Consider the following 25,159-nt stretch of genomic DNA (forward strand, 5'->3'; position numbering starts at 1 on the left):
CTTAATATCCCTAAAGTAATATACTATATTAACAGCAGGACTAAGAAAAGTATCCATATCTTTATTCTAATTTACTATGAAACTCTTAATTAAATAACAAATGATCTTTACGTGAGGAAAATTTCATAGAGAAAAATTCATAAATAGAGAGTCATTAAAATCCAATGGCAAGGCAAAAGTCAAGAGGACGAGCATTGGCCCAAGATGCAGTGGTTGACCCTGGCATCTCTGATGCCTAACCAAACTAAACTCTAAGCACTCCACACCACCTGCTTCCATTGCCTTCATGGCCATTGGAACAAACTGCTCTCATCTGCCCATTCCTCTGGGGGAAAACCCTCTTTCCTCATGTCCAACTGTTGAAATCCTTCTCTTTCTTTAAGGTACGGCTCAGTTACTAACTCCTCATATTGGTTCTTGAATCAGAGGACTTGGATTCAAATTCTGACTTTCTCACTGAACACTTAATATTCGTGTTACCTCAGATAAATCATTTAACTTCTCTGAGATATAGTTTCTTCACCTGTAGAATGAGGAGTCTAGACTAGAAAATCTTCAAAGTCCATTTCAGCTCTATATTTATGATCCTATCATCCTTCTTGGAGTCCTTCCTGAGCCCTCAAGTTGAAAGTAAGCTCTTCCTCCAAAAATTTCCCCAGAACACCATCTGAACTTTTTCTTTGGCTTGATCAAACGATTTTATATTATACTTATTTATGTATATACCATATCCTTCCAATCGCCTGGAGGAAGAGCTTAAAACACTGCTTTTTGAAACAAATTTCTGAAAACAAATTTTAGATTAGTTTAAAAATTGTTTTTGATTAAAATGGCTTAAATGAAAGGTGGTTAACTGATAATTTATGACTGGAGGCAGCATAAATTATCCAGGAGGCTGCTAGTTCTAAGACATCCATTTAATAAATAAGCAAGCAAAAAAGAAAAAATGTATTAATAAAATATCAATACTTTTTTTAAAGTACTGCATTTTCTTAGTGAGACTGAAGATATTCTCATAAATATCATAGGAACTTTCAGTTTTTCTAAGATGTGTCATTTTTAATACAATAAAAAGAACTTATCTAAAACCAAAAGTTATCCCTATTTGCAAAGGAATAATTTTGGAAGCTTTCTCAACAAATGCAGGGACAAACTGAGGAGATCTCCTTATCTCGTTTAAGTGACATAGTTCTAGACATGCCAACAACAAGAAGTATGACAAGTAGAAAACAATTAAAGGTAACCACATTAGCAAAAAGGGAACAATATCAATTTGCAAATGATAGGATGGTTTACATAAAAGACACCAGATGATCAGCAAAGAAAACAACTGAAACCATTGATAGCATTAGTAAGGTAGGAAAATGATATTAAATCCTGAAAATTGTCAGCATTTCTGTAAAGCACAGGGGCAACTGGGTGGCCCAGTGAGTAGAATGCTGGACGTAGAATCGGGAAGACCTGCATGAACAAATATTTAATGAATTGAAATTATTGCATTTGAAATTGAATTGTAGTATTTCAACCCTTCCACATGAATTACTACAGTCCATCAAACCACTTGTAATTCATTGGACTAATCAGTTCTGTGGGAGGAAATCTTGTCTCCTTAGCACTTATACCATAATTTCCTGTGGCTAGTGTTCAGCACTATGGTGATCTGTTATCATGTGTTCCCTCGGCTTGACCTAATCCTGTATTCTACAAATCAAGATATTTAATCCATGTTTTCTTTGGTAAATGAAGACTCCTCTTAGTCTCTAAATGTTCACAGTTTTTTTGTGTGGGGGGGTGTTAAGTATATGAGGCTGGAACCGATCCGGGTCTTCCCGGGTCCTCCTGACTCCGGGGCTGACTCTCTTACTCACTGCGCCACCTAGTCTCCCCTAAATGTTTACTTCAAGATGAAAAAAAAATTAAATATAAAAACAAAAGAAATATTCTTACCAAGAAGACAATGTTAGTGTTTTGATAGAGAGCTCGGGCTACGCAGATTCTTTGTCGTTGGCCTCCACTTAGGTTAATCCCCTAATAAATATAATAGATTATAAATATCAGTTATTTGAGCAAAAAAAATGATTTGACTACAGCAAGCCATAAAAGTCAAAATTATTTTTTAAACAAAATCATCCTTAATACTAGAAATTTGGTAATTTCTAGTATTATAAATTTAAATCACTTCTATGGAGAAGGGAAGGGGGAAAGATAAGCATTTATATAGTGCCTACTACGTACCAGGCATTTTAATGAGCACTTTACAAATATTATTTCACTTAATCCTCACAACAACATTGTGAAGGAGATGCTCTTATTTTCCTCATTTTAGAGCCGCCAAGGAAACTGAAGCAAACAGGCTAAGTGACTTGTCCAGAGTCAAACAACTTACAAGTATCTGAAATCAAATTTGAATTCAGGTTTTCCTGACTCCAGGCCCACAGCTCTATCCACTGTACCATTTGCCTGCCCCTAACTGATGTTGATGGTACATTCATAAGATGATAACTCTTACTAACTAAAATTTTAATTAAATCAAGACAAATTGTATATTTACTAGTGAATAGAACTTTTATTCTATGCATATGCAACTATTTAACAATAATAAATATATGATTAGTATTATTCATAAAAAGAAACATACCAATACAAATAATAGTGATTATGTTTATTATTATGCTTTTTTTTCCTAAAATTACTCATCAATAGATTTATGTCACAAGTTACTATCTCAGGAAAGATCCTCTGCTTGGCAACATGCTCTCTTAGTCACAGTTTCAGGTTGGAAAGATATTTCAGATTTTACTTGAATATCAGAGATAGGTCTAAGGCAATTTTTACATAATGATAAAAAGACATTCTGTCAGGGAAGACACAGAGAGGGCTGCAGAGTAAAAAGTTATAGGCAACAATCTTAATGCACAATTAATAAAACACTCGATAAAAAACATTTTGGTCAACATCAGGATGTTGTGTTTCACGCTTGTTTTATAACTCTCAGAGTGCCTAGCACAGTATTAAGAAAATAGTAATCACTTAATAAACACTTTTTGAATTGAATCAAGTACTGAACAGCAGTTTTCTGCCAAATTGTGTTTATGAGGTGCTGTTATAATCACTCTACATTTAACCCAAGGATTAGATGGGATGGGTACTATTGTTCTTGAGATATTTAAGGAATGCTTAATCTCACTGTGAAAACTGCTGGCTATGTTCCCACCAAGGACGTTCCTTAATCCCCCTAAACCAGTATATTTGCAGCAAATAATCACAATTCTACAACAATGGGAGACCAACTGTTCCTGTAGGTTCATTTCTCCCTACTTGCCTTGATTCATTCTGGGCACCCTTACTCAGACTCTCATAGTCATTTCACTGGTCTGGAGCATCGACCATACTGGCATACCCAGGATGAATGCTAGCACAGGTTCTTAGATCTGCTTTACTAGGAAAGATAGCTGTTTAAGGGGTCAAAAATCTTTTTTAATTACAATCACTACTTCAGGGGAAAAGTCAGCACCCTGAACTTCAGAGAAAACACAAATAGAGAAATAACAACCAACAGACAGGGCTCTGACTGCCTGAATCAAAGGAATATCGATATACATTTTACATACATCCCTGTATCAAGAGATTTTTTACATCTGAGCAGATGAGCAACTCTGAACATACAACTACTCAAGATCTCCACCAAGGAATCACAAGATCCTTCCCATAAGCTAGCTAGCTCCCAAAGCAAAATACCAACTCAGAGTATATTTACACTTCTCAGAGCCAGAAAGCATCATAGCCCTCTTGACTCAGTGCCTAATTAGAAATTAGCAAAAAGTGTGAAAGCCTTCCTACAAGGAAGCTTCCCCAAGCAAGTTTCCCTAAACGGGCTCCACCTGAGGCCTATTAATGAGTGGGGAAGAGCTTATAGCCTATTAACATTACATAGTCCCAGAAGAGATAATCTTTCTAAAACAGAATTACATTTTTTGGGGGGTGGGAGATGGTATGTAAGAGAGGAAATTTCCCTAAGTATTTATGGTGATTCAGGGATTGGAAGTTTTCTCAGTCTAGTGACTATGAAGGGCCATTTTTTCCCCCAAAGCCCAGGGACGTACAGCATTAGAGGCTATTTGTAGTCTTGCTTCTAGCACTCGTGAAATACATACTGCTTAGATTCTAAGGTCTCATTATACTTTATGGGAAATTAATGAGAAAAGTAAAAACTTTTTTCCATAGTCTTTTATTCAAATAACAGTATTTATTTATCATATTTAATACATTTATCTTATTTAAATATTATATATACACATATGTAATTATGGATATACATGGATTATTTAACTCTTCACTTACCCTTTCTCCAATTTCAGTTTGGTCTCCAAATGGCAACAAATCAATATCTGGCTGAAGAGAACAGGCATCTGTGACAGCTTTGTACCTTCAGAGAAAAGATGAATTTTAGTCATGGGTTCTAAAGCTTAGTAACTAAGCTCTGGAATCTTGGTACCTGTAAGCTGTAGACCTACTAAATTTGGGCAAAGACAAAATTAGACAATATCACATAGTTGTAGGTGATTTACAAATGTTAGTGCAAGTTTATTCTTTAAGACCTGTCTATATACTAAGTGAAACAGAAAATTGCTTAAATTTGTGGGCAGGTGACACAGCAAATCATTAGGCTCTTTTTTTCTCTATAGCCTTTCTCTGGAAGAGCTCATCAGCTCCCGGGGCCTCATCAGAAGCAGCTGGGAAGCACAGTGGATAGTGTCAAGAGTGGAGTCAGGAAGATCTGATTTCAAATATAGCCTCAGACACTTAATAGCCTGTTTGACTTTGGGCAATTAACTAACTTTCTTCTGCTTCAGTTTCCTCAGCTGTAAAATGGGAATAATGGGTGTCATGAAGCTTGAATAATATAATATTTTTAAGCACTTAGCACAGTGCTTGGCACATTCTAGGCTCTTAATAAATGCTTATTCCCTCAACCCTGACTATTACTTCATGTGGATGATTCAAAAATCAGAATGTGTTCAGTCCTTTGCACTCTCCTGACTCCAGTTTCAAAACCCACTGGCTGTTTCCATTTCTTTGGATGTCTCTAAATTTGCCACATTCAAAACCCATTCCAATTAAACTAGCTCTTCCTCCTGCCTTTTCTTTTTCTCTTATGTGTGATCAGTTTTGAAATTTTGAAGTCAGCTTTGATTTCACAGTATCTTATCAAGTCTTCCTTTAAATCATTTCTTATACTTATGACTTATTTTCTGTTCCCACCATCATCATGCTAGCCTAGAACTCACTATCATCTCTTGTCCCCATGTCCCCCATAGTCTCCTCCAAATTCCACTTCATTCTACATCTTGCCATTAGACTGATTTCCCTGAAAAAAAAACTGCCATGATCAAAAACTGAAGAGATTTACCACTGCTCAGAGGTTAAAGTACAAAGTCATTATTCTGACATTCAAAGTCCTCCACAATTTGACCTCCAACTATCTTTACAATATTATAATCCCTTTATGTAAACTATCTATCTACTTCAGACAGCTGTGAATATGAGGGAGAAAATGAAAGGAGGAATTATGGATGATCACGAACTTTTTAGCTTAGATGACTGGGAGACTGATGGAACGTGCAATGAATAGAAAAGAAAGGAACACACTATGCCTTGGCCATATCTTGGATATGGTCCTTGGATAGTCCTCACTTTGTTAGACTGTTCCAACTTCATAGAATGCCCATCCTCCACCATCGTCTACATAATTATTCAGATCAAGTATTCTCTTTTACAAAATTCCTGTTGTGCTAGTGAAGATAGCTAGAAAAAGAACTGTTGGTAACATAAGAATAATGGAAGAGACAGGATCTCAGAAGCCACAAAGTGGGGGCTAAAACTAGTGTGGGCATACCTTCTCACCACTGGATAGGTGATGCCTGATAAACTGCTGAGACACGGTGCTCTCTGGCTGCTACCAGTGCCTGAATCCTCTCCTTAGTCCCATGATGATACTTCCTATCCATCAAGTCACCCCCTTCCCTTCAAATTCCCTCTTACTTTTCTGTTTCTCTACCTCCCTCCACAATATGGAATGAATAAACACATACACACATATTTGTATACACACATATACATATGTATGTGTGTTTATTCATTTCATATTCATATATACACATGTGTGTTCACTTATACACAGATACACATGTGAATACAAGAGAACAAATTATGAAAGAGAGGCTTAGACTTCCCATTGAATCCTATTTTTCATGTGGAGACCCCATTTATCTTGGTGGTATGTCATGGAAATAGACACAGGAGAGGGAAATCAGGGAAGTGGAGAAATCTGTTTGATCAACCATCTGAAAAACTAGTCACATTAATTATAAAGGATTAGTCTTTTGTATTTTGATTAATATTGATGATGAATTCATAATCACCTCTGCTTATTGAAAGGACTCCCAAAGGTAATATTTTCTTCTACTGTAGCATTTAATAGCCAGGGCTTCTGAGCTGCATAGGCCACAGAGTACCTGTTCCTACTGTAAAATTGGGGAAAAAAAATAAGTAAACAAAAATGACAACAGAGTGATATAAAGAAGGTGCATTTTTTCACTTGTAGCTGAAAGTCAAAAGGTCTAAAAACAAATAAAAAGGGTCTAAAGGGAACATTTTCAAAACCCACCAATCATGTTAATTAGTTGTGTTGTTAATACCGTATTTAAAGGGACTAGCATTTGATAAAACTGGAACGTAAGGTGCAATTTTTTGTGCAGAAAATTTATACATGTAAAAAATTTCTTTTGAGTGTAAACTTTTAAACTTTAAATGTCCAAGTAATAGGAAAGTAAAATTTAAATGTAATGTATCAGCTGATTTTTTATGGTTAATGTAAATATAGTCATTAAACTTAATAGCCATTAACTATCCTCAATAGCCATATATCTTTAAAATTCTAGTTAAGCCATTGTCACTATGTATTGATCTTTTTTTTATGCAGATGACCCTTCAAAAAAGGGAAGACTTCCATCAGCACCACAATAGATTAATATGTTTTGTGGCTTAGTCATATTTTAGAAGTATATTTTGAATGCTTCTATATTACATTAACCTGAGACATTGTTATCATAAAGAATAATTTGATAAAAATTACATTTAAGTAAAATGCATTGTAATATATATTGAAAGAGTTTATATAACAAAATGATTAAAAAGTTATCTTTATTTTAAACTTGGAAATCATACCAGAGGTCTGCGAATCAGATATACAGTAATTAAGGAACCACCTCTGAATTTAGATTAAAGAAGATGGAATTTGAGGGCCAGTTCAGTTTTAAGTCAAACTTTCAATGTTAGTTTGAAATCAGTAAGTGCAACTTAAGGTTAAGAAAGAAAGAGTATTTGTAGTATATCAAATATTAGTTAGAAACACTGTTTTCCTCTAGTATCAATTTTAAGAGTTTAAAAGATGTGAGAGTGTAACATATGCAGATATTGCTTCTTAGATGAATATATTCATACTATACAGTGGTGACCAACCTTGGGCACAAGAACCCATTCTGATTCTTTAGATTTTTAGCATTGTTGCTTCTGGGTCTCTTTCCTTATCTGAATGGAAGACTCCAACCCTCCATTAATATTTAGTTCCCATTCCCACCTGTAATTTTATGTGGACAGACTCCAATCCCAATTTGGTAAAAAAAAAAAAAAAAAAAGCCCAATAGGAGATTTAGCTGAGATCAAGATGTATGCAATTTACTGTGTACGAATTCTCTGGCCAATAAGACTATTTCTGTTTAATTGATAGTTGTGCCTAATAAGGTTGAGAACCACTGCCCTTAAATTTTGGCTAACACATTCTCATGAATGATTTGTTATATGAAAAGAAACAACAAAATGACTAGGGAGTAAAAGGTTAAGTTTCAAGGAAAGTTTGAAAAAGAAAGTTATTTTTATAAGTACAGTTAAAACAGAAATAATACCTTCTGACTGCGTCAAAAGAAGGCTCTGATTCATTTACACTGTAAGTATGGTAAACAATGTTCATTATTCAAGAAATGGGTATAATGAATGTGCATACATTTTATGTAAGGGGCACAGTAAAATTAGGTAAATACTTAAATTCCTAATATAATTTTGATTTTGATTTCAAAAAGAAATGTGGGTTAGAGTTCCTTAACAATAAACTAGACATAAAATGCTGCTCTTCTGTGTTATCAGCTAAACAACAGAAACTTGGTAAGCTACTATTTAGTAAACAATACTATTCACATTCATATTAGATACTGGCTGTGTCTAGGCTCATGTGGTTATGAATGTATCCATAGGTCTTTCACTGTTACAAGGCAAGCTGGGCAAGTCATTTTATCTTCCTTGGTAATATTTTCCTCATTGATGTTGACTCTTTCATTTCTAATATTCTAGGTAAATCTAAATTCATCTAAATTCTCCTAATGAAGATGAACAATAACACAATAGTCCAATAACTCAATAATAAGCCATTCCAAAACTAATTTACACTTGAATGGTGAATATGTAATATGCTTTAGGGTAACTATTTTCATTTGAACTTTGTTCATATTAATATTTTCTGAATATATACCAACTCATAGGTAATTGCCAGAAGTATGCGTTGCAAGGGATTTTGCTAGCTATTAATATGCTAGCATGGGTTTAAAATTATACCACAGCAATTAAGGGCCATCTGTGTAAGAATAAATTCACTTAGGAGTAACTCATTCAAAAGAGATAAAAATGAATAATTGACCATATTTTGTCCCACAATGGACATGAGAAAAGAGATACGGATGATACAGATAGTGCAACAACCACAACACCACCTTCTCTTACCAGTCTGCTGATCGGTGAAATTCACTGAACTACAATGGCTGTTATGTTGGAGAGAAGCTTCCCATTACTCAATTACTGATAAGGTTAAAATACAAATACCCTTGCCAGTTAATGTATTGACTTCATACTCATTTTTATATATCTAACATCAGAGATTTTCCTGACAGCAGGCTTTGAAAAAGAGGAAAAAAGTTGTAAAAACCAGGAACATCTGAACTGAGAAGACACAGAGAAGATGACATCAAAGAATAAGAAAGACAAATTTCTGATTTCTTCATAACTTTATATTGAGTTTACTTGCAGCTGGTAATGTTTTGCAGTCTATCAAAGTCATACATGTTCAAAGCCTTGGGAACTAGGATCTTATTAATGCTACTTAAAGGCCTTAAATTTCATTGTTTTTATTGGAATTACACATTGTAGGTCAGATCCTACTGACAAATGATAGTCCAGTCTGGAAGTTTTTGTAATAGTTCCTTAGAATTATCAAACAGAAACAAAGGAAAACAAAAGGATGGTTTTAAGTTTCCTTGCTTAACCATTAACCTTCCATCACTACATTAGAGGTAAGTGGTTCAAAGTAAATACTTTAGGACAGTCTAGTTTTGTTATTATGAAACTTTATCTATGTCATTGCTTCCATTTATTTTTCTTTGATTTTTTTTTTATTTGCTGGTAGGTATAATCTGGGCTTAAAGTAACAACTTTTTTCTTTACAAGGAAAAAAATAACTTCCCAAAGCAACATGTCAGAGAACTTACTATATATGTTCTCTACGATAAAAATTCAAGATAAAGTTCAGAAAGCCAGGAAACAGAGATATCTTCCTTGGAAAATGATGGGAAGGTAATTTTTGGTCAAGTGGAGTTTTTGTTTTGTTTTGTTTTATTATTATTTCCCAAGTAAGTATATTGATCATACGTGGCATAGTGGGTAGGCTTTGAATAAGGAAGATTCAAATTCCATCTCTGATGTTTACTAATGTATTATCTTGGGCAAGTCATTACACTTAATCAGCTAAGTCATTTATTGGTCAAGACCTGTATGGGGGGGAGGGGTTCCCTATTCTGCAGAGGCAAAAGAGCTGCTTCCCTGCATTATCACCTTTCACTGTCGATAAGAATTATGTCTCCATCACTTTTATCCCAATTGATTTTTATAATAAAATAACTGTTAGATCAACTGTGTGACCACATTTTATTGTATCTATTTTAATGATATTCCTGGATAGAAATATACTAATTAATAATTCCAAACTTAAAAAATTAAATAATTTTCAAGCACCTTTAAACCTTCTTAATATATAAATACATAATTTTTTTCAGGGAAGGAGGAAGACAACTTTTTGCTTTTAAAATAGGAAGAGAGTGAATTTATGCTAACTAATCACCTCAGATGTTCTTCTATAATCATCTTACACTAAGGTAGTTCTGAAATTGTCAGAAAATTCTTTTTTTGGTCAGATACCATAGTTATTTCACCTATCCCATATAAATAGTTAATAAGGTACTTGATGCTCTGAAGGAAACAATATAAAAAAATTGAAAAACTTAAAAGAATATACTATGTTCAAAGGGATAGGTTAAATTGTACGAGGAATTCAGTAAATAAGTCTTCTATCATAATATTCAACAAGCCAGTAGAGTAAAATAGAAAGATTAAAAAAAAATCCTTGGTATCTGAGGGACCTGGTTACAAAATCAAACTTCCAAGTTCTGTTATTTTCTTACTGAATGATACACGGGACTACTACTGTGTTTCCCTGATAATAAGACACTGTCTTATTATTTTTTTTGGACAGAAAAACACCAGAGGGCTTATTTTCAGGGGAGGGCTTATTTTAATGAACATTGACAGCAATTTTAATAAACAGGTAAATGTGAACAAAAAAATGTACCTTTATTCAATAAGCAAATCACTGGGGAAGAACAGGATGACGCGCTCACTGCTGCAGCTCTGATTGGATGCAGCTCGGAGTGCGGCGTGCGTTTCACGGTGGGGGGGGACGGTGCATACAGAAGGTACCGTAATGTAGCGTGTAGCGTGTAGCGCAGGGGATCACCTTCACTACAGTAGCAATCTCAATAGGGCTTATTTTTGGGGGAGGGCTTATTTTAGAGGAATCTTACACAGTAAGGGGAGGGCTTATTTTCAGGATAGGTCTTATTATCGGGGAAACATGGTAGCTATTAGTTGAATTCTTTATACATTCTCACAATCCCTTCATTCAATGAGTATTTGCTGAGTACCTTCTATGTGTAAATAAAAATATGAAAAGTTTAGAAGATGTATGAATTTAATGGAAAAGCTAATGAGTTCCAATTTGGACATGTCTGAGATGATTATGAAATATCCAGGTAGAGATATCCAACAGACAGTATAGTCCTAGCAAAATCAAGGGAGAGATGAAGGATGGATATATAAATTTGAGTCATCTGTATAGACATAATTGAATCTAGTAAATAGCTAATGAGATCACTACAGGATGGAGAGACAGACAGATGAGAGAGAGAGATAGTCAAAGAGAGACAGATATAGACAGATGAACAGAGACTCTGAGACTGAGAGTCAGAGAGAGAAAAGGAAAAGGACACAAAACAACCCTGGAATGGAGTACATCCACACAGAAAAGGGGGGTGAAGAGGACACCGTATCTAGCAAAGGATACAGAGGAGTAGCAAGACAGGAAAAGAACAAGGAGAGAATATTATCACAAAACTCCAGGAATAAGAGAGCATCTGGACTCTAAATCAGTACTCCTAGAATGCTGTAGAAACTGTTTTGGAAGAAGCAAAAGTAAAGATGGAACTATAAGACCTTGAAATATATTATGAAATAGCACTCATCAGAATTATTTGTTATCACTTAAAAACACAAAAGTAGATCAGTGGAACAGACTACCTAAGTAAAAATTTAAAAAAAAAATTAACTTAAGAAGAACAAAATCTGCTGGAAATACTGAAAGGCAGTTTGTCAAGGAATAGGTTTAGACCATCATCTTAGACAACAAACTACTAGTATCAAATGGATACACAACCAAAATATAAAAAGGACAGATTATTTTTTAATGGAGGACAACAGATGGAGAGATGCCTTTCACAACAGTGGTAATGGGGATAATCCTTAACCAAACAAGGGATACAATTTTACGAAAAGCAATTGAAAAGCTTTTACATGAACAAGATCAATATATTTATTGTAAAAAATAAAAGTATTGGCTGAAAAATCTTTGTTTCAAATGTCTCTGATGAGGGCAAGATATCTATGTATAGGGTAAAATATCATAGATAGAGAATTAATACAAACATATGACTATAAAATACTCCAAACATTAATTCCCCCAGTAGATAAATGATCAAAGTATAAGAATAAGCAGATTTTTTAACTCTGAGGATATTTTATTGTTTTTCATCACTAAACAGAAGAATTATATACTATTAACAGTCATAGTAAAGATAATTCCAAGACACCAATAATAAGAAGTATTAAAATTTAAGTAACTTGGAGGTTTCATCTTTTAGTCTTTAATGGGCAAAGACGACAAATGAAAGCAATAGTCAGAGTTGGAGGGGCCACGGGAAGATAGACACACTAATACACTATTGGATTAGCTATGGATTACTCCAACAATTCTGGAAATACCACTCAGAAATAAGTGAAAAAACATCCTAAAATATCAATACTGCTAATGATATACTTCAAGGAAATTAAAAACAGAAATATCGCATATATACCAAAATATTTAGAGCAACCCTTTTTGTGATGGCAAAGAACCAGAAACAAAGTGGTATCCATTTATTGAAGAATAGTCAAGCAAATTGTAATATATAAATAAAACACATTATTACTTTGTCATATGAAATGATGACTATGAGGAATTACAATATATGTGAGAAGACTTGTACGAACTAATGCAGAGTATACTAAGTAAAATCAGGTAAATAATATACAGAATGATGAAAACAATGTATATGCAAAGAACAATAAAGAAAAATATATTGTAAAATTATTATAAATAAGCTTTCCTCAAAGAAAAAGTTGAGACATGGGCAACTATGGGTCTAGAATGCTGCATCTGCTTTCATATGCAACTCATATATAAATGACTTCAATGAACCATATATGTGTGTGTATACATACATATATACATACACATGTTGCATGTATGAATCTTTGTTATAAGGAAAGATTCACGGCAGTGGAGCAGAGAGGTATACATGAAAATGAATATGATAAAAAAAACTCAAGGATCAACCAAACATTAAAAAAAATAAGAAAATGAGTTAAGAAGTTGTTCTAGGAGTATAGTACCCTCTCCAGAAGATACTGCCACTCCAAGAAAATATAGTATTTTTTTTAAAAGTTGGCTACTCTAGAATCAAACCAGAATGCTACTAGGTAAATTTAAGAAAGAAACATAGTATATCAGGCAATGCTATATAGGTAGTTTACTTATATTTCAGCAAAGCATTTGATAAAGCATCACATACTGTACATGTGTAAAAGATGGAGAGATGCAGGTGGAGAGATGTAGGTTAGATGACAGAACATTTAGAAAACTTCAGAAATTGTTGAATGGTTGGACCCAAACAGTAGTTATTAAGAGGCCAATGTCAGTTTGGAAAGAGGTCTCCAGTGGAGTGCCTTGGGTATCTCTGCTTGGTTCTGTGCTATTTACAGTTTTTTTTTAATACACTTAGATAAAAGCATAGGTGGTAAGCTTATCAGATTTATAAATGACAAAAGGCTAGGAAAGATAGCTGATACATTAAATGATAGAGCCAGGTTCTAAAAAGATCTTGGCAAGTTAATCAGTGGGCCAAAGATGAAAATTAGTAAGAATAAATGTTACACTTGGGTTCCAAAAATTTACTTTGCAGGTATAAGATGGGAAAGGTATGGTTAGATAGTTTGTCTGGAAGAAATCTGGGCATTTTAGGGAAATATTGGCTCAATATGGATCAACAGTGGATTGTAGTGGCAAAACAAGTTATCTTGGGTTGTATCAAAAAAAACACTATTTCTAGGGATAAGGAATAATAGTTTCTCTGTGTACTGCTCAGGTCATACCTCACCTGGTGTACTATGTTCAATAATGTATGTCAGAGTTTAGGAAGGACATCAATAATCTAATGAATATCCAGAGAAAAGTACCCAGAATGGTAAAGGGTCTCTAGTGCATATCATATGAGTTTTGGTTGAAGGATTTAGAGCTGGGTACCATGGAGAAAAGAAGACTCAGGGAGAACATGAAATCTGACTTTCAATACTTGAAATCTGTCACGAGGAACAGACATTTAACCTGTGCTGCTTGACTCCATAAGGCAGGTCAAGTAGCAATTTGTGGAAGTGAAACAGAGGTGAATATAGTCTTAATGTCAGGTAAAACTTGCCTGAAAATACAGCTACCCAAAATTTAAATGGCAACCTTGGGAAGCAGAGGACTCTAACACAATAGAAGTCTTCGAGCATAGGCCGGAGGACAACGTCCTGTAGTGGGGATTCTTTTGGGATATGGTTGGACAAAGTTGTTACTGAGGTGTCTTCCAACTTTGAAATCTGGTGACTTTGACATGGTGAATGAGCCGCCCATCAACTTTATAGTACAGTTTAGGCAACAAACACCACAAAACTGTTTTTTTCCTTCTTAGATAAGTAAGCTAAATTCTTTTGAATAATTATAGATCTCATTTAGAAAGATCTCCAATATTCCAGGGCTTGATGTAATAAACAACCAGAGACCTTCATCAAGCACAGGGAATCCTTTTTCTATTTAGAATCTTTACTGGGCATCCTTTAAGATAATAGTAAATACCTTTGGCCAACAAAAATCTCCCTGTTTGTGCCTCACTTGAAATAAAGAAATCAAATGGAACTGAAGAAAAGTTTTTCTGTTGCTGCTTTTTTCAAGCAATCTTCTATGAAATTTGTGTATGCGTGGAAGATACTTTATTGGAGACGATCCTGTAAGGTGATATTTTACTATCACAAAAGAAATGCTTTTTTATAGTCAATAATAAATGCAGTAGGATCTTTTACTCTTTAAAACTTTCAGTCAAATTTGTAAGTGTAAAAATGTAGTCTTCTTCAGAATATAATTTATAAAAGTTCTATTTCTTCCCTTTACATATCTTCAATAAGGAAACTCATCACCATCTTTATGATGCCCCACAAGGGGCCTCACCAGGAAACTAAACATGGAAACTACTTCAGCTTTGCTACTCAAACCTCATCAGTTGCTACTCCTCCTCTGGAGGGCAGAGCTTAAAAATTCCTGTTGCCTCTTTTTAAAGATGCCTCAAAATGGAAGCCATCTCTTCATTTGCCACCAACTGCTTCACTTGCTTTCATGCACTGGCATTTTTGTGTACTGTCTTTCTCATTAGATTATAAGCTCCTTGAGGGCAGGGACTGCCTTTTTTTCTTATTTGCATCCCTAGCACTTAGCACAGCACCTGGAACATAATGGGAACTTAATAGATGTTCATTATGAGGCATACTATCCTCCTCCAGAGAAAGAACTGATATTGTTTGAATACAGACTAAAGCATGCTATGTTTCCCTTTCTTTCTTTCATTCAGTTTCTTTTATTCAAGTCTTCTTGTACAAAATGACTAATATGGAAATGTTTTACAGGATTGCACAGGTGTAATATATATCTGACTGCTTATCATCTCAGGGAGGGAGGGAAGGAAGAGAGGAGGGATGGAATTTGGAAATCAAAACAAAAAAATGTTTAAAATTGTTTTAACATGTAATTGGGCAAAGGGGAAATAATATAAATAATACATGTACATATGCTATATATAATGCTCATCAAATAGTATCATAGCTTTAATAAAGATTTTTCGAGAGATATGAAATGAGGCATTATTGGTTATAGATATCTTTTCATGTGTTTTTATCTACAAAATCCTTAATTTTTTTTAAGCATTTGACATGCTCTCTTCTTCCAAATATTCTGAGATCCTCATTGTCTTCAAAATCATGTCACTTCCAACAAAGACTTCCCCTTTGCTTGCTTGGTGTGGTGCTTTCCATTTTGCTTTTCATTAATTCCATTTCTATTTTCTTTGTTGAGACATTGGGGGTTATAATGGCAAAGTTTAAAAGTGGTAGGTGCACTGTTGTTGATGAAAAAAAAGTTACAAAATGCTTAGGGATCTTTTCCCTTTTATCTTCTTTCGGTTTCATCCTTATATGCCCTTGGACTATCTTGCTAAACTGAGCATCTTATAAAAGCATTGTATAAACTTTTTTTTTCTGTCTACTGCTTCTCTCCATTTTATGAGGTGATACCAGTTATACCGCCATCCTCCTTCATAAGACTTTAACACAAAGTTTATGTTCTAAACTGCTGTTGCCCTTGGCAACACTTGTCAAGGAAAAAAGTGTTTGCTGACTAAGATATCTTTCTAGTCTCTTTTAGTCTCCTAATTGTGGCAATTGATTTATATTACTTAAGCTCCCTTAGGAAATGCTGATACTTTGTGCTGATGTCTGTATTTTACCAATTTTCCATTTCTGACTAGGTCGGGCTGGAGCTTCCCCAAATCTTTGTCATAATTTCATCTTATTTTTATTTTACAGTTTGATGCTAATTTAGATCTTTGCTCTAACAAGTCAATGCTCTAACTGTTTAGAGTCAGCTGATTTGGAAACTGCTCCCATATCAGTAACAAATAATTTTCTGTCTATTATAATAGTATCAATTTTATTTTTTTCAAAGTTATTTGATCCTCACCATATATCTAACCCTTTCTACCTTTTTTCCTGAAAAAAAGAAATACAGGCACTTGACTTTGACCTGTCCTTTTTCTTATTTCTAAGACATATTTTCTTTTTAAAAATGCTTAAAAATAAATGTATAGTGAAATATTTTGTTTTTACATTTCCTAAATTTCTTCACATATCTTTCCCCCTCTCTTCTTCCAAAAAACTATCTGCTACAAATACCTTTAAAAGAAAATGTGGAAAAAGACAAAAATAAGCAAAATAAAATAATTTCTCAAGAAAAGTATGACCATATGTGTGTAGGTATATATATATATATATATATATATATATATATATATATATACATACATACACATATATACGCATACACACACAGTGTGCTATTCTCATGTGTCCCACACATCTGCAAAGGAGTAGTGGGAGGTAATTTTCATAACTCTTGTTTGGTTCTGCTTTTTCTTTGAAGTTTTTGAAATACCCATTTTTGACTGTGTTTGTGGTTATTGTTCTTTCCATATGCATTGTTATAGTCATTAAGAATGTTATTTTCATGGTCTGTTTATTCACTCTGCATCAATTCATGAAAGTCTTTCTATGCTTTTCTATATTCCTCATACTTGTATCTTATAGTACTATTCCATTACATTTATAGATCACAATTTCTTTGTCATTCCTCCCCCCACTCCTGCCCCAGCCCGCATATAATTTGTTTCTAGTTCTTTGCTACTTCAAACAACAACTATTCTTTCCTTTTTTAATCTTTGCCAATTTTCTTGGTGTGAGATAAAACCTCAGGGTTGTTTTGATTTGCACTTCTCTTACTGTTAGTACTTTGGGGCATTCTTTAATACAATTTTAACAGCAATTCCTTTGAGAACTGTTTGTTCATATCTCTTTGACCATATCTTTTGAGGTCAGGGAACAGAGCCAAATAGAAGGAAGCAAAAGAATATAACAAAGAACATGGATAATAATGTCAGGGACCATGATGCTTGCTAGAACAAAAAGTGACTCTGGGAAGAAGGGTCCATGCCCCGTTACAGGAACAGAAGATAGCAGCAATAGAAGAGAATTGCTAGGGAAAGAGCAAGAAGGTACAGAGTTCCTGGTGCTGGGGCAAAGTCGACATCCTTTCTTGCTTGGTCCCTACTTGGGGCCATACGGTACAAAATCTGGAACCATTAATGTGGCACAGAGGGAAGAAAAAAGGATATGAAATCAAAGACATTCCAAAAAGAGAAAAGACCTATTTGTATAAAAATGCTTATAGCAGCTTTTTTGTAGTGACTAAGAATTGGAAACCAAACGAATGTTCAGCAACTGGAGAATGGCTAAACATATGACTATAATGGAACATTGTGCTGTAAGACCTGACATGCAGGATGATTTCAGAAAAACCTGGAAAGATTCCCATGAACTGATATGTAGTGAAGTGAACAGAGCCATCGTACACAGTAACAGAATTACTGTTCAGTGAAAAACTGTCAATGACTTAGCTATTCTCAGCAATGCAATTATTCAAGACAATCCCAAAGGATTAATGATGAAGGATACTATCAACCTCCAGAGAAAGAAGTGATATTGACTGAAGACTGACTGAAGCATGCCATTTTCACTTTCTTTCATTTTTTCTTTTATTCAAGTCTTCTTGTACAAAATGTTTTACATAATTGCACGTGTATAATCTATATCCGATTGCTTACCCTCTCAGGGAGGGAAGAAACTAGTGAGAGAGAGAAGGATAGAATTTGGAAGTTAAAACTTTAAATAAAGATGTTAAAAATTATTTTAAAAGTTTATATTCTATTTTGGAGGCAAATTGTAAGCACTGGAATTATCTGAGTGAGGGTGTCAGACCTATGCTTAAGGAAAATTAATATGACAGTAGTGAGTAGGATGAACTGGAATGGTGAGAGACTTGAGGGAGGGAGACCAATTAGGAGATTGATGTGATAATCTAGGTAGATGTGAGGAAGGCCTGAGCTAAGGTAATAGCTGTGTGAGTGGAGTGAAGAGGACAGATGACACAGATGTTGTGAAGGTAGAAAAAGGAATATGTAGAAACTGATTCCTCATGTGTAGTGAAGAGCATGGAATCAGAGAGAGCTAGAAATTATAAACCTGAAAGACCTGAAAGAAGTTTGGAAGAAGGCGAATTTAGGGGAAAAGATAATGAACTTGGTTTTAGATTTGTCTCTGAAAATCCAATAGGCAGTTAATCAGTGATGTGTGATTAAAGATCAGAGGAGAGACTAGAGTTGGATAAATGAACCTAGCAGTCATCAACATAGAGATGATCATTAATGAGATCTGATGAGGTTATGGAAGGAGAAGGGATACTCTAAAGAAAATGTAGACCAGCATTGGTAAAAGCAAATTGCTTTGCCAAGGAGTTTTCTACACCAAATAAACCACAGGTCCAGTTCCTTTCCCTTTAGTCAAAATTAACCAGGAGACCACCTTACAGACTATGCACTAGCTATTGAGAAGAAATGGAATGAATAATAGAACAGGGGCAACATACACCTTGTCTGAAAAGTTCCCTGCCTCAGTCCACAATAAGGCAGAATAGCACTGGTTTGATTCTTCTACATTTCAAACATAATGCCTTTTCATGGCAGGGAGAGAAACAAAGCACTAGGAAATATTTCCTAAGTTACTGGCACTATTTTCTTTAATTCTGTTGATCGACAAGCATGTATTGTATACCTTGTACCAGGCACTGAACAGCCACAGTACAATGTCTTGTGTTAAACAGTGCCAGCAATACATAAACAAAAATAGTCCTTACCCTCCAAAAGTTTACATTTTGTGAGAGAGACAAGTAAATAAATAGATGAATGCAGAGTACTTGAAAGGTAACCTAACAGAGACACGTGCTAGTGGGAGGGGCAGGAGCTGTTCTGGAAAGAAGGGCTTCCCACAGGTGATGACATTTAAGATAGTCTCAAGGGAAGATGGGGATTCCAGAGGCCACAGTGATGGAGAGAGCATTTATTAAGCGCTATTTGCTAAGAATTGGGGAAACAAATATAAGAAAGCATGACAGCCCCTGACTTCAGAGCTTACATTCTAATGAAAAAAGATTCCTATAAAGATGATCTAGGAAGAAGTAAGGTTAAGAAAGGAGCTCAAATGGGGCAGTACAGCATTAAGCAGGCTGGGAAGTGGTATGAAGAACTGAGTCCCAGCAAGACAGGGTAAGAGGGCAGGGTTTAGGTTACCTGCAATGAGGAAACAGAAGTGCTAATACAAGTAGGGAAGGCATGTCACAGACGTGGTTGGAAATACGGAAAACATTACAAGGAAAACAGACAGTACAAAGGCACAGAGATTGAGTATGGAATGTCACGGGTGAATAATATTTAGGTCCAATATGGCTGAATCACAGCATATATAGAGGTGTGTAAGGTATAAGAAGACCTGAAAGATTAGAAAATGGATGTTGTATGAGCTTCTAATGGCAAACAAAAGACTTTATATTTTATCCTGGAGGTAATACGGTACCCTGTAGTTTACTGAGTGTGTGGTAGGAGTGATTCGTGTTTTAAGAAAATTACTTTGGGGAGAGACTTGAGAAAGAGGGACCAATTAGAAAGTCATTTCAATATTATACAGTAAGAAGTGACTGAACAAGGACAGTGGCTATGTAAGTAAAAAGGAAATATAAATCTGAGAGATATTGCAAATGTGGAGACTAGAAGATTTAGCAACTAACTGGACACGTGAAATGATCTGGATGACTTGAGAATGACACCAAGGGTGTAAATGTGGGTAATACAGGAATGGACGTCAGGAGAAAGACTGGGGAAGACTATATCAATCTGGGAATGATTTGCATAGAGATGACAATTGAACCAATAAGAACTGATGAGATCACCAAGTGAGAGGGGGTAGAGAGATAAGGATAGGACCTTAGGGGCACCCACAACAGGTGTATATGGTATGAATGATTTAATGAAGGAGACTTAAACAGAATGATTCAACAGGTAGAAAGAAAACTAAAAGAAAACACTCATGAAAACTCATTCTATGCCATTAAACCCTTCATTTTTACAAACTTGGATGCAAGTTTTCTGCATTGCTTTTTAATTAGAGTGGAATTTTAAATTAATTCTTTGAATGTTACTCATTTCATTTGGTTTTAAAACAATATTAAAAAAACTTACTTGCTCCAATGAACTTTTCCTTCTAGTGTCTGCATTTCACCAAGTATTGCAAGAAGAAGAGAAGATTTTCCACAGCCTACCTGACCCACAATCATTGTCAATTGACCTATAATAGTGAAACAAAATCCAATAATTGAATGAGATGGAAAATTCCATATCAAATGTAATCAGAAAACATTTCAAATACCTCACATTTCACTTTATATATCTTACACCACTCCAATATTATCAATGTGGGTATTCAATGATTAAGATTGCAACCCATCTACACCTACTCATCCCGCATAACTTCTATCTATATCTTACTATAAATTAACCACAAAGGGGTCTACTCAATGTATTGGTTGTCTTCCTTATTTTAGACTTTATGAGAAAGCTAATGGACTATATCAGCTTTCCACCAATTATCAGCTACTCTTATTATATATATAATACCCCCTTTTTAGTTTAATTTTCAGTCATTCATTTCCTTTATGACATCCTTTATATCACTTTTCTGCTGTCATTTCTTGGTAATGTTCCACACCCTCTCCACATGCTTCTCCACTATCCTTTGGGTAATCCTTAACTTTAATTCTTTAGAGACTGTAGGATTCTATGACTATTAACCATATATCATCTCTGAAAGAAGGTTATTATGAAAAAGATGGGACTTTTTTCAGGAAGTAGATTGAGTTCATTAAAAGAACTCTGCAATTTTCCAGAAGCATTCCAGCCCATTATTCTCCTGTTTTTCTGGGCTCAATTCATTGCCCATTTGATAGATCTACATATTAATATATACTGATTGATGAGTTATAGGGATTTTTCTATCCAAATGCATATCATAATTTACCATAGATATTCATCAAATGAGATCATAAATGTAAAGTGCTTTGCAAACATTAAATCACTATCTATTAGTAATTGTCATTATTATTATTATAGTAACTGGGTTTGAACTTGAGCTCTGCTACTACTACCAATGTGACCTTAGAGAAGTTATTTCACCTTTCAAGGTCTCAGTTTCCTCATTTGTAAAATAAAAGCCATAGACTAGATGACTGAAAATTCCCTTACAGTTAAGAGTCAGTTAAAAGGGAGCTAACAAGTATTTAGTATGTGCTTACTATGTGTAATCAGTACAAATACAAAGAAAGGCAAATCAATACCTTACCTTATAGTGCTCTAAAAATTAAAGATCTCTAAGTCAAGACATGCCCAGTGTGAAATACAATAAAGAATATTTATTGCATTCAACCTCCAGAAGATGAAAATTAAAATCCTTACTTAACTACCCTAGGGAAGTCTCTTGACCTCTCCTTGTGTGCAAAATAAAAGCTTTGGACTAGATTCCTAAGGTTCATTCTAGCTCAAAATACTAAGCTTCTGATAAAAATATGTTTTGAACAAAATACTTATATAACTGTGGCAAAAGCATCATTTGTTCTTTTGCTTGCATTTTTAAGATAAATGTCACTGTTACTTGTTTACCTTTATATGAGTTAGATACAGCCTTAGCTCCAAAACTTTTAGTCACCTCAAAAAATATTTCAAATATCTTGAACTGTCATATTTAAATAGTTCATTAGTTTTTGCCAAAATTAATCTGAGTATTTACTCCATTTTCTACTTCACTTTGTGTCATTTTACTTCCCCTACCCAAAATCTGAGTAGGAGGTAAATTCAAACAAAAATGAAAACAACAGACGTCACTTATTAAAATGGGAAAATCAAGGAACAGAACAAATATTTTCCAAAGACACACTCTAAATTAATTTCAAATTTCATAACTTCCACTGAAATGTTATGCTCACTATTCCATAATGCCATGTTGGTCCATGAACCATAGTATATGATTTCCTTTTACATCAGCATCATTTTTGCCTCATTGAGTTATAATTATTTGTGTTTTGGTACTAAATATACAATTTAGTTGTTGAACATTACATATTACAATTCCTGAGTGACTCTTACCTGTTGGGATTCGAATATCTATGTTGGATAATGTGGCTAAGCCACTCCCCCATGAAAAATACCCATTTGTCACCTAGAAAACAAGGTCATGGGGGAAAAATTATTAGGATAAGACAGAAAGCTAAATACTTTCATGCAGAATGGTTCAAACCAAAATCAATTTTGTTTTAATTAAAGAAACATTCAAATAGAAATATAAAAAATGATAAAAAGCATTACTCATCCCACTTTTATATGGATACATTTTTAAAAGATAAGACAGTAAGGAAAAGGCCCTCAAATTAGTGATGTTCTAGCAATTAATCATGCAATAGTATACAGAATAGCTTTAAAGAGTGAAAGAAAGGGGGGAGGGGGAAGGATGTTAAATGACAGTTCATTTTACAGCCAATGTCAGTACTTGTCTCAAACTACACCAAATTGACAGAATGTTTCAGATCTCATGTTTATTATTCAAGAAGTCATTCCTCCTACTTCTTTTTCAAATGCAGTTCTTTTCTGTTTTTAAGTGAAAGTAGTCCAATTTCTCATTAATTTTCATATAATATTACTTTGCATACTCATAGAATGCCTCGTGCAGTAAAACACAAGAAATATTCCCTAAGCCTTCAATTCTTCAAACCAAACCAATGAAGCATCCTTAATCCTTTCACGTAGTGAAATTAAAAAAAATTTATTTGTGTATTTTTCCCTAGAATTCAGATTCTTTGAGATGTTTCATGGTTTTGAATGACCAAAATGATGTCTGACAACTTTAAAATTTAGAAGTTATTAACATTATTTTGAAATCACTGGATCTTAGAGACCTTTTAGTTCAACTACATAATTTTACAGAAGAAGATACTAAGTCCCAGGTTGGTTAAGCAATTTACCTAGGGCCAGATATTGTCAGAAGTGGGATTTGAACCCAGGTCCTCTGAAAACAGAGATAGTACTGCTGAAATGATATAAATGTTGTTGTCAGTCGTAGGGACTGACCATCTCTAATAAAACAACCAAGTTTTGTACATGAACAGAACCAGAAACCTAGAAAACTACCTGTTGATATTGCAGATTCTTTAAAAAAAAAACCCTTATGACCAAGGGCAGTAATATTATTTGTTTAATTAGAATTCATGATGACTGTATTAACTGTCTACTATAAATTATTTTAATCTGACACTAAAATAAATGATGAAATATTCTGGATACTTACTGCTAACAATGATCCTGAAATAAAAAAGTTATTTTGGAGGGAGTATTTGTTTTTACTATCTCAAAACACACTGCCTTCCTTGAGGCAGGAAGTGGATAGAAGGGAGGGGGTAAAAGGATGAAGAACTAAAAATTACATAGTGGTTTCATCTTACTGGTTAATTCCAAAGAGGTAATTTGTGGCAAGGACATTTGGAGGACAATTTGGCAGAATTCTAAGTAGGAAAACAGTAGAAGTGTATGAATCAAGAGTGAATTCAAGAAATAAAATAACCTTAATTGCAATATCTTCAGTTTCTGCTGGACGAATCCGTCTCATTGATTGTTCATAGCTGTCCAGGTTATATCTTCCAGGCTGCTTCCTGTTTATAGTTTTGGTTTGCTGTATTCCAAAGTATAAAAAATAAGGCAAGCTGTCTTTATGAAACAATCCAAACTTCTCTATTATTAAAAAGAAATTCACATTTAATTTCCTCTGCTATCAGAGAAAAATTACAAAAAGAACACATTTCAAAATATATCTACTTAGGATATATACTTATTTTGGTAACTAAGTGGCCTTTTATCTAATTGTTTTGTTACATCTGCCACTGAAGAGGTTAAAACGAAAGAAAAAACTAAGTATTACTTTATAATAAAAATCAAATATAAATTAAGAATATACAGATATATACATACATACAAATGTACATATGTGTGTATGTATATATGGATAGATAGACAGGCATAGAAAGATAGATACATACATACATACATACATATATACATACATACATACATATATACATACATATATACATACATACACTAGTTTGGTAAACCTGAACATAGTCATTTAACCCCACAGTGTCTTAGGTCACTCACTAAGATCATCAATTGTACAACAGTTGCTGATCTGCATGGACAGAGGGAAATTCTTTACCAAGAGTTCCCTATACCACTGAAATAATTTGTCCACACCAAAACCAAAATGACCAAAAGAACCACAGTATAAACCACTAATGTGGCTACAATGAGATAACTGCAGTGTGTGTATGTGCATTTGTGTGTGTATGTGTGTACAAGAGCCTTCATGTGGTTTTTAAATGTAGCTAAAGTGCACTTTCTAAAATATTTCATTTTTCCTAGAGTGGATGAATTCATATTTAAATTTAAAAATAACCAACTATTGTAGTTTTAAAGAGATACTTAAAGGCAAAATTATAATGCTATAATATAGCTCTAATTATATTCTCATTAATAAAAATTGAAAGCAATGAGAAATTAAGGTA

The 25,159-nt window shown here is 34.2% G+C and overlaps 1 protein-coding gene across 4 annotated transcripts in view; it reads right to left on the bottom strand.

Moving 5' to 3' along the window:
* The window catches only part of LOC138175776 (ATP-binding cassette sub-family C member 9-like), a 204,294-nt gene that overhangs the window by 93,737 nt on the left and 85,398 nt on the right, over positions 1-25,159 (bottom strand). For 3 of the 4 annotated variants that reach the window (XM_069106237.1, XM_069106236.1, XM_069106238.1), the window contains 7 exons: positions 24,163-24,270; positions 22,695-22,767; positions 20,739-20,844; positions 7,965-8,003; positions 6,423-6,524; positions 4,342-4,426; positions 1,948-2,028 (listed from right to left, as the gene is read on the bottom strand). In XM_069106237.1, the coding sequence (XP_068962338.1) occupies positions 1,948-2,028; positions 4,342-4,426; positions 6,423-6,524; positions 7,965-8,003; positions 20,739-20,844; positions 22,695-22,767; positions 24,163-24,270 (594 nt within the window). The remainder of the gene's footprint in view (positions 1-1,947; positions 2,029-4,341; positions 4,427-6,422; positions 6,525-7,964; positions 8,004-20,738; positions 20,845-22,694; positions 22,768-24,162; positions 24,271-25,159) is intronic. The other variant, XM_069106240.1, reaches the window with a different exon arrangement.

This window comes from Petaurus breviceps, unplaced genomic scaffold (genome assembly GCF_028583685.1).
Source record: "Petaurus breviceps papuanus isolate PSGF00001 unplaced genomic scaffold, PetGlider_PUasm1.0 79, whole genome shotgun sequence".
NCBI lineage: Eukaryota > Metazoa > Chordata > Mammalia > Diprotodontia > Petauridae > Petaurus > Petaurus breviceps.